General features: G+C 32.1%; 4 protein-coding genes across 5 annotated transcripts in view; 2 read left to right on the top strand and 2 right to left on the bottom strand.

Moving 5' to 3' along the window:
• LOC123005334 (achaete-scute homolog 1b-like) overlaps positions 1-2,123 on the top strand; it is a 33,511-nt gene extending 31,388 nt beyond the window's left edge. For both annotated transcript variants that reach the window (XM_044399024.1, XM_044399023.1), the window contains one exon: positions 1,758-2,123. The gene's annotated coding sequence lies outside the window, so the exon portion shown is untranslated. The remainder of the gene's footprint in view (positions 1-1,757) is intronic.
• A 1,306-nt stretch (positions 2,124-3,429) lies between these two features.
• LOC123005994 (odorant receptor 94b-like) lies at positions 3,430-10,272 on the bottom strand (the record flags this gene model as incomplete). The annotated part of the gene is made up of 5 exons (XM_044400111.1): positions 9,815-10,272; positions 9,694-9,751; positions 9,569-9,653; positions 9,324-9,521; positions 3,430-3,441 (listed from the first exon to the last, which is right to left on the bottom strand). Coding segments are annotated over exons 1-5 (777 nt in total), but the record flags the coding sequence as incomplete, so codon positions are not given.
• A 428-nt stretch (positions 10,273-10,700) lies between these two features.
• Positions 10,701-12,614, bottom strand: LOC123005992 (cytochrome P450 4g15-like). Its single transcript, XM_044400109.1, has 4 exons — positions 12,279-12,614; positions 11,882-12,228; positions 11,176-11,828; positions 10,701-11,129 (listed from the first exon to the last, which is right to left on the bottom strand). The coding sequence occupies exons 1-4, from the start codon at positions 12,591-12,593 to the stop codon at positions 10,783-10,785; spliced, it is 1,662 nt and encodes a 553-aa protein (XP_044256044.1). The 5' UTR covers positions 12,594-12,614; the 3' UTR covers positions 10,701-10,782.
• Positions 12,615-14,212: 1,598 nt separating this feature from the next.
• LOC123005993 (cholecystokinin receptor-like) overlaps positions 14,213-14,971 on the top strand; it is a 38,013-nt gene continuing 37,254 nt past the window's right edge. Inside the window, exon 1 of the mRNA XM_044400110.1 lies at positions 14,213-14,286. The gene's annotated coding sequence lies outside the window, so the exon portion shown is untranslated. The remainder of the gene's footprint in view (positions 14,287-14,971) is intronic.

Here is a 14,971-nt window from a genome sequence, read left to right as displayed (position 1 = left end):
AGTTTGTTCTGAATGCGTTTTCACATGTTTTTATAAATTATAAACGTTTATCAATAAAAACCTAACTGCATTTAAGAAAATTATCAAAACAAAATTCAAAATGTCGCGATTTGATCTAAAACGCGTTTTTCTATCGGTTTTTTACTGAAAAAGTTTCAGAATACGACAAATTTTGCTAAAACAAGACAGAAAATTGCAAAATTATTTCTGAAATACGATATTTTTGTTTACTTCCAAAGACTTAATGCGTTTTCTATTTAAGACACTCGCAAAATTTGAAAGGTTTTGTCAAAACTGAATAAAAAATCGCAAAATTAGATTCGAAAATGTGTTGATCAATCTTTATGAATTCATAGCGTTATTTAACAAGAAACTCAAAAGATTTCGTCAAATTAAAGTAGAACATTAAAAAATGTTATCTGAAAATGCAAATTCAAAACGATTTTTAACAAAAAACTATTTGCATTAAAAAATGCAAAACAAAATATAAATTGACAAAAGTAGATCTAAAATGCCTTATGTTTCAAAAATTTAGAAGTTTTTCACTGAAAAAATCAAACAAGACGACATATTTTGTCGAAACAAGACCGAAAATTGCAAAATTGTTCCCGAAATTCCATATTATTTCTAATTTGGAAAGATTTAGTGCGTTTTTTATTAGGAAACCACGAAATTTGAAAGGTTTTGTCAAAACTAAATAGAAAATTGCAAAATTAGATCCGGAATTGAGTTACTTTGATCCGTTTTTATGAAAGCAGGGTGTTTTTCTACGAGAAACACATAAAATTCAAAAAATTTTAAAATAAAGTAGAAAAGCAAAAATTTCATCTGAATTGTTTTGACCCGTTATTGTAAATTTAAAACGTTTTTTAATAGAAAACAACTAGCTGCATTCAAAAAAAATTGTCAAAACAAAATAAATAATATGAAAAATTTGATCCCAAATGCGTTATTTTCTATGGATTTAGAAGTTTTTTACTGAGGAAATCGCAGGACATACTTTGCCAAAATAAGACAAAAAATGCAAAATTATTCCTGAAATGCGATATTTTGCCTATTTCTAAACATTAAAAAGATTTATTATTAAGATAAACAAAACAAACTAATAATTGCCTTACTTTTTTAGTCTAATTTCATAATTTCATAAATTTTAAGCGATTAGTACTGAATTCGAAAAATTTTTGCCGAACAAGGTAGAAAGTTACGAAATTTTTTCGGTGAAACCCTAATAGTGTCATATATTGAAAAACAAGTTTTAAAAAGGGAGGCAAATGGAGGCAAATTACAAAAACATTATTTATAATTTCATAATTCGACCTGTTTTTTTTTTCTGTTTTTTGAAGTTAAAGTCCTTGATTGTGGAAATTTATCACACGAGAAACAAGACATCTCTAAGATATTGAAAATGTGTTTTAAGAGTTTTGCTTTTCAAGGTTACGCAATTTGTACGATCAAGTCATAAAATAAATAATTTTATTTGTGTTTGAAGTAATTTACAACAAATTCTCGTTTATTGCATTTCTGAAGAACTGATTGGCTTGAAGGTGCATTCTTTGTTAAGTGGGGCAGGCAATAAGTCGATTTACATTTATTTATTTATCATTTGTGCCTTTACGAGCACCTTAATATTTATTTATTCTCGTCTAACACTCTTGCCATGTTTACGTAAAGTGCTAAAACCATCAAGGCGGCACTCTTGTAGATAAATCGACACGTGTTTATCGTTCACTTAAAACAGACCGATTTCTCTGTTTCAGATTCGCCACCCAAATCCCAGTGCCAGAAAACCCGACTCCGATTGTGATTTTAGTGAAATTTTGGAACGAAAATGCCGACTGTTGTTATTATAAACGAATTTTAAGATTGTTTTTAGAGAAATTTTTATTGATATTTTTGTATTTATTTTTATACTCGTTTTAAGACTGTAAATTACGTTAGGTAATATTGTGATTGGAACACCAGTGCCTTAATTGTGATACTTGACTGGCCCTCAACCGAAATAATTTCGATTTGATTTGGAAAAATCAAGTCAAAATTGTTGCACTGACGGCCATTCAAGTCCAGTATTGTAGTTTTTAAGATTGAAAACTTAGTTTAATGATCTCATCCGACTTGTTATTAGCCACTTTTGTAAATAAACCATTTGAAAAAAAATTCTTTAATTTGTATCACCCCCTAGTGGGCAATGCCACCGTTTCAAACGACTCAATTTATTCCAATCCCTCTCAATTCCACCCCTTTTGAGCGTGCCGTACAAATCCATTAAAAATGCGCCGACCCCATGCTACCAAAAAATTCAAAAAGTCATCCAATTTCTTTGAAAAAACCAAATTACCAATTTCGTCGAAAAACGACACGAATTAAAGCGCTAAATTCAGAAATACCCAACTGAGCTCTTATGTACGCAAATTTGCATCAGTCAGGGGGCCAAAATTGGCCCTTTTGGCGGGAACATTTAACCTTGACATTGCACCGACGACGAAATTAAAAATAGCAGAGGGGCAAGGGGGCTTTGGCCAGATGTTCAGCTGTTGGGGTTGCCCGTCCTTCTCTAGCTACCTGGTGATTGAAGCTGGGGGCTGGGGGGCTGAGGGGCTGTGTGCAGACACGCTTCGTGCCACGCGACTGTTGAATTCAGATTTGCACAACAATTGACGGGATTTTCTATTCTTTTCAAGGTACCTATAACTGCCATGGGGCCCTTGTACGCTCTTAGACAAGTTTAATGCACACACTCAAACATCAAATATCGGACAACTATCCTTCAATCTCGTTCTTTCACCACTCTTAATTACTCTCTCGGTTTTTTTATTCAATAAACTGGGGGTTATAGAGGCTAAAATGACATTAAATGTGTCAAAGACTGTACTAAGGGACCCTATAGAAGAATGTGTTGTAATAAATCAGGTCCAAATGCATCCAGGGTATAGTTACGCAACTTCATGATGTTCGTAACCAATTGATTATGGTACTGTCAATAACAATTTTTAGTTCCTTTTTTATAATTAATGTTGGAGTTATTGATACGAAAAGTATTTAAATGGACACCTGTCTTGAAAAACGTTTAAATGTCCAACTAGTCGACCATATCGGAAGCATATAGCGGAAAATAAACGCAACAATGACTTTTCTTAACTTAGTAAACAAAGACAATAAAAAAATATTAATAGAAATGGCCCCAAATGGGAACCCTGTGAGAAATCCCAGTTCAGTATTGACTTAATTTTTAATACTTTAAAAAGTTTATATAGGAATTGATAAATACTAAACTAGTACATTGTTTGAAATTGTTTTCAACTATACAGCGTGTCCTAAAAATAAAATACAACACGAATTTATGTTTTTTATAAATAAAACACAATATATTTCTTGGTATTTCTAGATGAAATTTTCTATTTTTGGTTTTAAGAGATTTTGCTTAGTTTTTGTCGAAAATATACTCTTTTAAAAAACTTATTACACAAAAAAGACAGTTTTTTTACAATTGCAAAGAAAAAAGTACAAACTTTAAGACCATGACAATCTTTTAGTGTGTTGCAGTTGTACTGACAAAAAAATTAAGAAGTTTGTTAAAAGTGAAATAACTTAAAAAAATTTAATGGAACGCACCATTTTTTGTTTCTGCATCTAAGAGATTCTTAAATTATCTTTCCAAAAACAATTACTTTTAAATGTCTACAATTAAAAAGATATTTAACTTTAAACATTAAAAAAATAAATATTAATAGCCAAAAAGAGCATATTTGTAAAAGAAATTATTTCTCAATAATCACATTTATGTTACACTAAATCCACTATTCTTTATGTTTACAATAAAACAATAACAATGCTCATTTTAGTAATAGGAATTGTTGCCACAATTAACATTTAAAGTTGAATATCTTTTAATTTATCATTTCTAGATATAAAAATTCATAATTTTTTCTCAAAATTTTTATTTGCTGTTTGATATTTGCTTGCTGTTTTTTTATGTATATTTTTCTATTTTTTTATGTAAGTAATTTTTCTTATTTTTAATCTTAGTAGAGTAATTTTTTTTTAATTTATTTATCTGCTTACTTCTCTCCTTATTAATTTTGTTACTTTTGTTAATTAACGGGGTTGAGTTCGATTAGCATTTGCTAGACTTTGCCTCCCAAGTTGTGTTTACAATTCAAAAAAAGACGGTTTATTATTATTATCATTATTATTATTAAAAAAAGTTTATTTTTGTAGATAAGTTTCATTTAGATTTTTTAAATTATTTAACTTTTAACATTTTTTTNAACTTTTAACATTTTTTTAAATTTTGGACTGCAAGACATTTTTAAAAAATGTTGTAGTCCTAAAGTTCGTACTTTTCTCTTATACAGTTGTAAAAAAACATTTTCTAACTGTCTCAACTTTTTGTGTAATACATTTAAAAAAATATGTTTTTGTCAAGAATAGTTATTTATTATACAAGACGATAAAGAAATTGTTTATCTACGAGTGAAAAAGTTAACTTTACAAGTGACGAAGTCACGAGTGGACTTTTTTCACGAGTAGATAAACAATCTTTATCGTCGTGTATAATATTTCGTTTTATTTTGTACTCATCTACCAGAATTCCTTCAATATAAACAGTACATAAAAATTACTTTATTTCACTAGACGATAAAAGACTACTTTATCTACTGAAATTAGTTGATAAAAGCACTTTTTACCATTGAGTACAAACTGAATTAATTTATTACATGCAAAAATAAAACATAGGGTGTTCCATTTAAATTAACTTTTAATAATTTTTTTTTTAACTTTTCGACTGCACTAAATTTTTTAAAAATATTATAGAATTAAAGTTCGCACTTTTCTCTTTTACATTGGTAAAAAAACATTTTCTAACTGTCTCAACTTTTTATGTAATGCATTAAAAAAAAATATGTTTTCGTCAAGAAAATTTATTTATTCCCAAAAAACATGCAAAATTGACCAAATGCTAAAAAACATATAGTGTTTCATTTATAAAAACATACATTCGTATTATTTTTGAAACATGCTGTAAAGTTGAATAAAATAATTTCAGGCAATGCACTAGATTAGTATTTATCAATTGCCTATATAAATTTAAAAAAAATAAAGGTCAGCGAAAAAACAATATAAAATTGAAAGTGCAAGCCAAAAATTGTGATAAAAATTTAGATTTTTGAATAAGAGACGCAAAATAAACACAGATTGTGATAAAATGGAGAAAAATGGGCTTTTCGCGTGGCCCCAGAAATGCCACCGGTTTATGACTAAGCTTTTTGTGATAATGGCCACCTGACAATTCCCACACGTGACTTTCCACGGTAGTGCACAAAGCCACGTGCGTTTGATAATAGCAAAGCTTCCGGCCCATTAATTCCTCAAATTCATTTCTTTCAAAAAATTTCAATATTTTCCACCGGTTAATTCCCATAAGTAACGCAAACTAATTCCTATTTCCTGTCTAATTTTCGATCAGAAGTGTGTCGTGGCTCTAATATTAAATAGTGTTTCCGGTGGTTGTGTCAAAACTTGCCGGTGGAGAACCACCCCTTCGAACACGTGTGTGTCGAGGGTAAGTCTCTGAAAAAATTAGCCGGCGCGGAATTTTTGATACCCAACCATCGATTTCTCTTCCCATCGGGATTTGGGACCCACAATGGTCTCAATCCCAGTTTCGCTATTGTGTCCTTGACACCCATCATGCGATTTAGATCGGGTCACGAGGGGCTGTAAGCTCTCAGACCTAACGGTTTTTCTATTGTGGGGGTGAAGTTTCGATACTGTACACCGTTTTGAGTTCGATAAATGGCGGCGGCGCGTTTGGGCCCTAATTAAACAACCATTAACCCTCTTTTTTGTCACGCTTCTACAAACTCAGACACTGAAAAAATTCTTAAGAATTACTCGGACGTGATTTATTTACACTCGGATGAGTCTAAGTGGCTTGGACGAGCGTCCCTTGTTTCAAAACAATTGAGGCACGCATTTAGCAGTTTGAAGAAGTGACACTCGAGGCGCCACTGGACGCACAAGAACTCTGGCGGCCTCTAGGACAAGAGTCACGAAGTTTGAGCTCAGAGACGAACCTATTAGAAAATAATAGAAATCATGTGCGACAACTTTTCATATTTCCAATGGGTTCATAAATTTGATAAATTCATCGTTCATAAAGCAATACAAATAACATGAAAATTTCTTTTCAGACTTTTTCAGGGTGTCAGAACTGAAGTGAGATAAGGAACAGGAACATGAAAAAATGTTTAAAAAATTCTCGGTCAAACATTTTGATTTTAATAATATTGGTGATCTTGTATACAGGGTGTCTCAGTGAGTTGAAAAAGTCCATAAGTGACAGGGCCGTACCCAAGGGGGGGGGGGGCTCACTTTGTTATATAAGTGTTAAAAATTTAGTTTTTTTGTTATTTTAGTGAGTTAATTTTAAATTTTTGTGAATTAATTTTTCATGTGTTAATTATATTAGGTACAAATTTAATACTTGATAGAATATTTAATTTTAAGACAAAAGTGTTTCGAAGAATGCTATGAAAGGGAGCTACACCCCCTAAAAAAAGTACGTTTTTTAAAGGGTTTTTGCTAATATTTCAGAATAGATAAAATTACAAAATTTGGTACCATTATATGTACACCTAAACAAATGCCAAATAACAAAATTTTTAATCAGGTGCGTCCTAAACGGTACAACAAATTTAATTTTTAATTTTTATGCTGTTTATGGTCTGTAACATAAATTTTTAAACCGATTTTTACTAAAAATCAGTAAATTATATCGGAAAAATACAAAAGACCTTTTTTATGAAAAACTATGAAATTTCGTTGCTGAAAGTGGCAAGAAATCACAGGCAAAATAGTTAGAATAAATTTTTACCCTAATCCCATCTAGTTTAGGAAGCCCCTAATTAAAAATTTCAACATTTTCTCTTTGTACTTGTTTAGGTGTATAAAAGTTATCATCTGTACCAAATTTTGATTTTTTTTTCTAAAATGATTTCGGTAATATTGAAAAAAAACCTATTAAAAGACGCACCCCTTGCGTAGTATTTTTCGATGTATGTTCATTAAAAATGAATATTCTATCTCCTATTTAAATTTGTAACAATAAAAAGCATTAAAAATTTATTTTATTTTTTGTTACTTTTGTGAGTTAATTTGTATTTTTTTTGTGTTTAATTAGGATCTCTTATTTTAATTATAAATAAAAACGTGTACTTAGAGATTTTTGATTTTTAATCCGCCTTCTTTCATTTTATTTTCATGGACCAACAAGAATCCTGGTTACGGCCCTGATAAGTGACCTTTAAATGGTAAAATTTAAAAAATGTATAGGACATTGATAGATACTAAATCCCAAAAATAAGTTACGATACAAACTTGTGTTTTTTTAAATGAAACACCGTATATTTTTTACATTTTTGGATGTAGTTTTCTAAAACAATGTTTTTAAGCTAAATTATTATTAGTCGATTTCGCTTAGTTTAAGAAATAATAGGACACTTTTTTTGACGAAAACATGCACTTTTTAAAAATTTATTACACAAAAACTAAGACAGCTAGAACATTTTTCTTCTTACTTCTGCAAAGAAGAAAGTACAGAATTTAAAGCTGTAGCAATTTTTTAGTGTAAGTGATATTTCTTCCATCTCTTGTGCACTTTTTGGATTCTGAAACAATAGTAATTATTTTTTTAACGTTTAACGTTAAGTATCTTTTTAGTTATTGATTATAAACACCTAAAAGTAAATAATTTTAGAAAGACAATTTAATAATCTTTTAAATGCGAAAACAATAAATAGGGTGTTGCATTAAAATTTTTTAAGTTATAGAACTTTTAACAAACGCCTTCAATTTTCTATCTTTGCAAATGCAACACGCTAAAAAAATGTTACAATCTTATAGGTTGTATCTTCTTTTTTGCGGTAGTAAAAAAAATATTTCTAGATGTCTTAGTTTTTGTGTAATAAATTTTTAAAAAGTGCATGTTTTCGTGAAAAAAACCGTCTTATTTTTAAAATTATGCAAAATCGAGCAATCAAAGTTTAGCTTAAAAACATTGTCATAAAAATCTACATCCAAAAATGCTAAGAAACATATGGTGTTTCATTTAAAAAAACACAAGTTTGTATTGTAACTTATTTTTGAGACATGCTGTATAATTGAAAATAATTTTAGACGATAGACTAGATTAGTATCTATTACTAATTATTAATTAAGTAATTATTATTACTATTACTAATTGACTTTTTTAACTCGTTAGGACACCCTGTATGTTTTTTTTTATAATTATTCAGTAAAGATACAAAAATTTTGCCAATAAAAGCCACAAATAACATTAGAGTTACAATTTTGGATACAACTTTTCTAAAAGCCTGTAGCAAAAAAATCTGGAAGATTATTTTTTTAACAGAAATAAATAAAGTTAAAATGGAAAATTTAAATTCTCATAAGTTCGAAATTTTTTAGATAAAATTTTTACAACCTTACATGGCATTTTTCGTTCGTCGTTTTGAAGTATTTAAGATAATAACAAATCTTTTTTCAAAGCATAATTTTGAATTAATTTGAAAAATAAAAAAAACAAAACAATGGAATAACATAAACGATGAAATTAATCCACTTTCTCTAAGGGGAAAATAGAATAATAGAAAATTAAAGACATCTTTGACATTAAGAGTGAATGAGAATGAAACGTTACTTAAAAAAGATTAGAACAAATACGAAATTTCAAATATTATTAAGAGTTATTATTATTATTTTTTTACCTTAAGAAAGAGTACACCGTTTTCAATGGGTGTCCCGCCCCCATAAAAAAATTTCAGTGGGTGCATCAGGGCGGATGTAGTTGGCGGCCGTAACAGAAAAACATTTTCTTAAATCCCAGACTGGAGTATTAGGTTTGCACTTAATTTAATATCAAAAATAAGCAATTAAAAATGACGTGACGGGTAAAAAATCCACAACGATGTAAAATCAGCGTTATTAAAATAATTACAAACTGTAGTCGCTTATTACTGGTTTCCTTTGCGTGAATGCGCGTCAAAAAATTCGGTGCTTTAATGAAAACCGAGTTGTTTTAATTGTTTCGTTTCAATTTTCGTTAAGCGATTAAATTAAAGTCGAGGTCAGCGGCCGGTATAATGTGTTGTTTTATGACACTTAACACTCGTCGAGAATGTCTCATTAATATTTTCAGAATATGAAATGAGGCAGAAATAAAGCAAAATATTTCCAAGTGCCATGTTTAATCAACGATTGAGTTGTTTTGCTACATCCTAGTGGTTTTTATTTAAATAAAGTGCAATTATTCAATGATCTGTAACCTTAGTCAGCATGGTATAAAACGAAAACGACAATCTCAAAACTTGAATAAAAGTTTGGTAATCCAAGACACTAACTCCCATCGCCGAAATTTTGACATCCCTTTGTGCCCTTTGAAGCACAAATACAATATCTTTCTTCACATCTAAGTCGACATTGTACCAATGGCTGTTAAAAACAGCATTTGGGAGTTGAGCGGCCTGAAAAAATTTTTCAGAATTTTTTCCCCCCCAAATTGCAACATTACATAAAAAATGACTTCGTTCCCAAGTGTCGCATAGAGAAATAGCTGAAGCAAATGTCCAAAAATGTACGCAGAGGATATTATAAACAAAGCAGCATCAATTTCCGCCTGAAATCTGAAATCACTTGCGAGAATAATCCAACTTTTGACTTACAAAAGTCATAATTAGGGCACCGACACAAAGAGCTACAACACTTGAGAGTAATTGAACAAAACAGCTGAAACTGAAAATCTCATCAATTTCTTTACAAATTCGAGTCACTTGGACGTGATGAGTGATACAGATTCTGATCAATTGGCGATTTGGCTCAGTTTCAGTATCAAGCCCCATTTTTTTGATAATTTCAGCTGCACTTTTCGTACCCAAATACCCAAAAAACTCCCTCAAAAGGGTAAATTGGCCCACGATGTTGCTACAAAGACCGACAAAAAGAAAATCATGGCCACAAATCCCAACGAGGATGAACGCAATATTAGTCATCCATTCCACAACGTAGATAATTTCATAATAAGGTCTTTTAGACCAATCAAATGGATAAATAGTTTCAAATGGTAGAATTCTTTGACCGGTTATTAGAGGCGAGCTTAGGAATCCAAAAGCGAAACAAAGTCCAGTAATGAGGACTGTTAGAAAGCTTGCAATTACAATTTTGTTGTAGATTTTTAGTTTCATGTTTATTTCAGGACCGGCTGCATCAGCGGGCCAAAATTCGTACCAGACTGACTTCAAAATTAGGCAAAGTTTGTCGTTGTAGATATACAAAACTGTGAGTTTTGTTATTACCTGAAAAACATTTCTGGTTTCAAATTTCGGATTTTTTCACTTACCTGTAACGTGGTTGAAACGGTCGACATGGCTGAAGCAATCTTTGTGATATCATTGATATTAACCACAACAAAGGCAATTTGGCCACTTTCAATCAAAATGCAAATTGTTAGCATGACCCAGTTTGTAATTTTGGTGAGAAAAGTGCGTTTTTCTGGCCAAAAGTTTGTGGATTCGAGAAGGAGTTTTGGGATAAAAAGAGACCGTTTTACGGGATCTCTCAAAGGGAAAATATCGCCTGTTTCAGCCATTGTGGTAAAGATTAAGTCGCAGAAGGGTTTATATATAATAGGACTTTAAAACAATAAGTTCCAGAGCGGTGATTATTTAATTTATTATTAAATCCTTAACTTCTTAGTACAATAAAATATTCACAGTTAAACTAATAATTTCATATTCTACTTGATAAAATAACCCTGAAACCGTCAGCCCTCTTCAGGATAATATCAGCCTGTAACTGAAAATCTTTTTCTTTGACGACCGATTTGATCTTGAAGTTTCGCACGATCGAAGCCAGGAGGATTTTCAGTTTCAGCATTGCGTATTTACGACCGACGCAACTGCGAGGACCTGCACTGAAAGGAATAAAACTGTAATAATGTCTCTGTTGGCAACGTTCAGGTAGGAAATTGTCCGGATCGAACTTGTCCGGATTCGGGAAGTATTTCGGATTCCGGTGAACCAAGAATTGACCAATCCCGACTGTTGTACCCACTGGTAGAATATAATCGGCCGAAGCTGAAACCAAATTTCAGACTCTGAAAAATTAAAATCGGTTTTTTACCAAGCTTGACTTCCTCGTTTATGACTCGTGTGATTATGGGCACCGGTGGGTACAATCTCAAGGTTTCTAAAAGAACACGTTCCAAATACTTCATTTCTAAAGTGTCACTGAAAGTGATCGGTCTGTCACTATCCTGAAAAATTTCCCTCAATTCCTGATAAACTTTCTCCTGAATTTCAGGGTAGACTCCTAAAATACAGATGAAAAAACTCGACGCAGCTGCCGTTGTGTCATGCCCTTCGAACATAATTGTGTTAACTTCTTCGCGAATTTCCTCATCGTTTAGTTTATTTCCCTCAGTGTGGCTCGCCTCGACCATGAAGTCCAAAAACGCCAGTCGCTTTTTCTCGCCGAGATTTTCATCGTTTTCGTCGAGATCGTCCCGGAGGCCGCTTCCAAAATTAAAAGTTTGCTCATTTTTCACTTTCAGATTCTCCTCTTCGGTTTCCTTGACCGCATTGTTGTACAAACTAACACCCCCGTCTTTGACACGTTCGAAATAAGCTTTCTTTTTCTGTTTGATGACACGATCGGTGAGACTGTGGATAATCCTCAGGAGTGAATTCTGCTCCTTAAACAATTTTGTCAAGCTGAAAATCCAATCTGGACGCAGCCATAATTTGACGTGTCGGAAATGGAGAATTGTGCACATGCTAGGGGATTTATTTTTTAAGGAAAAGCTTTGCAGAGAGAAAAATTGACTTACTCCATCACGGCTTTGGCATATTTGTAACTGGTTCGCGCTTCTTTGGTTTTTTTAACACCCATCACGGTTTCTAAAAGGACGTCGACAGTGGCACCACTCATGTAATCATGAACGTCACAAATTTGATCAAGAGCTTCATTTTTCAATTGCTCGACTAAATCCATCGCGTTTTTGTTAAAAACAGGAACAAAAGTTTTTAAAATCGATTGATGGAAAGTCGGTGCGATCATTTTCCGGTGCGAACGCCACTTTTCACCTTTACTAATCAAAAGGCCGTCGCCGAGCCAAGGTTCAAAAAATCGATATTCTGTACTTTTTTCCAAATGGACATTACTACCCAAAATCAACTAGAAAAAACTATTTTCCAAAAGAAAATTTTTTGGGGGGATTTTTTTACTTCAATGTCTCTCGGGTCTAGTAAGGCAACTCCCAACTTACTCCCAAACCAAAATCGCACAACATTTCCCTTTTCCGCGGCTAGTTTCAACGCATATTCCATGATTTGTGTGGGATTTTTATTCATGACCATATGGGCGTTACCAATGATGGGTAAGGGGTCAAATCCCGGAATTTTATTCCCGAGTTTCGTGTATCGTAAAGATTGAAGCCAAAAGTGATAAATTGCCAACATTACGGCCACCACACCCAAAGAAATCACCACAGAATTGCCCCAATTGAGCGAATGGTTTAGAGATTCTTCCACCACAACCATTTTACTAAATTCTCACACTAACTAAAATAAAACTGCTGCGTAAAGGTGGTGAGGCAGTATAAATATGGTTTACGGGTATGCATATTGATGATAAAATTTTACAATGCCCAATGAATATTTAATTGAATTGAACAGACGTCGCAGTCATGCTAACAAGTAATTTTGACTTTGATAAGAAACAAACAAGCCTATTTTTGGTGACACAGTAAGTGAAAAAAATTCCATTTGCGTCTTTATTTGCACACAATAGTTGCGTTAAATTCGAAAATGTAATCTAATTACTACTAATTAATGAAAGTATTAATCAAGTGGATTGATTTCCTGCTGAAGCGTCCTGTAGTGAGTGGAGTTTCGCCATCCAGATGGCGCAATCGCCCATAAATAATCAACCCTCAACACTAATTAACTCTCTTGATAATTCTTTTAATTTTTTTTTACCACTAAATAATCTCATGAAACTTTTATAACTCAGGCGAGTATTCATGAAATTTTATTATCTTGAAAGGTTTTCTCTTTTTCCGCTATAGTTGCCTTACAATATTCGTTTCAAGTTTTTCATATCCCTCGAGGAATTCCAGTTTATGTCGATATTACGCTCCTACATGTATTATCAAAAAATAAAATAAAAAATCCTTCCAGGATTCATTTTGACAATTAAACTGCAACGCAAACAGTTTTATTATTTTTTCCAAAGACCGATTTAGCCAACACGTGCCCGGAATTCTCCGGTCATTCTCTTCTCAACTACAATAGGTAAGAGAGCAGTTAAAACGGAAATTAATTAGATCTTTCAGCGGAATTCTCCAACTGTCTCTGGTTTAATTATATTTTCAGGCTTTTATCTGGACATAAATTATTCATAATTGCCCCAAAACGCCTACTTTCAGGATTTAACTTGGATTCAAACAACAAAAACTTTGATTGAAAAAAACACCACCCTCAAGCAAATTTGTTTTTGGCCAACATTAAAAGCTCGTTAATGTAGCCATAAAAAAATATTTTACTCCGATTTACGAGCCAAAAGTGTCAACTCTTCTGCCATTTTTCTTCCAATTAATTAACTTTAAACCAAAACACCCCTAGGTATTGGAAATCGGGCCCGAATCAATTAAAACACCCCCGGACCACAATTATGTATCGAGCCCGACCTAAAGCCAAAACTTTCAACGATCAATCAAAAATTTATCTCAATTTCAGGAAGTTACTTTCTAATTGATTAATTATTCTTTCAAGGCGCTTCAAAGACAATTATAAGTTTCTTTCTTAATTAAAAATCGCACCTGAACACCTGTTTCAAATCAACAGGTGGCTTTGTCCCCTGAAAAATTAATTTTTCAGTAATTAAGGAAAGTTAATTTTTCTCATTGCAAATGTATGAGTTTTTAGATTAATTAAAATTGAAGAGTCGAAATTATGATAAATCCATAACCTATGGCAATAATCGGTGCAATTGAAGCACGATATGGATCCTAGGTCAGGATAAATCGTCTTGTGAATGAAAGCGCTGGCGTCGCTCGGTCTGCTCCTGAAAGCTGAAACGTTTCAGTATTCGTTACGTTTTCAGACGGTTATCTTGAAACTGTTGCTTGGATTTGATCGCGCGTGCTTTTATGGTCGTTTTAAAAGTTATCCAATAGCTGAAAAAACGGCTTTTCCAACTGAAACGACTCCAAACAACTTCGTGGTGATTGAGGTGAGAGATTTCCAATTTCACACCAAATCAAAAAAAAAAAATGTTATTTAAATTTGTCTCTTCTAATCTCATTTTTTTTGTGAGCAAAGCTGGATATAAATATTTAAAAGAATAAAGTTTGATTTATTTCAGACAATGAATTAACTGAAATCATGAAATTCAAATCATGAGTCAAAAAATCTGAATCGTTATTATTGCGCAACATTTATTTTAGACGGGGGATTTTTCAAGCCAAAATGATTAGTAGTGATTCATGGAATAATTTCAATTTGAATATAGTTAACTACTAATAAGGCCCCTTCAGCACACAACACTTTTAAGCATTTTGACCTTGTTTTCAAAGGTATGTTTAAGAAAAGCAAAACTATATGGGCTTGTTCGGCACACACCATTTTTTTATCAGATCTACCCCGTTTTTCAAGGTACCTTTGTTAAAAGCATCGCCGTAAAAAAGGTAATGTCTTAGCACATGGCTTCTTTCCAAATAATAATGAATGTTTAGGAATCCATTTTGATAAATCAGAAAACTGGTATTTTGGTAAATCAAGCAATACACCTGATGGTCAAACTAATTTTTATAATGTTTTATTACACGAAATAGGACACACATTAGGTATTGAACATTCTGCAAATAATAATTCAATTATGTACGCCTATTATAATGGTGGTATTGATAAATTGACTC

The sequence above is a fragment of the Tribolium madens genome, unplaced genomic scaffold (genome assembly GCF_015345945.1).
Source record: "Tribolium madens isolate multiple individuals breed KSU strain unplaced genomic scaffold, Tmad_KSU_1.1 Scaffold_20;HRSCAF=117;Tcas5.2_LG4, whole genome shotgun sequence".
NCBI classification, from domain to species: domain Eukaryota; kingdom Metazoa; phylum Arthropoda; class Insecta; order Coleoptera; family Tenebrionidae; genus Tribolium; species Tribolium madens.
Note: the sequence above shows the minus strand (reverse complement) of the source record. Positions and strands in the feature narration are given on the sequence as shown.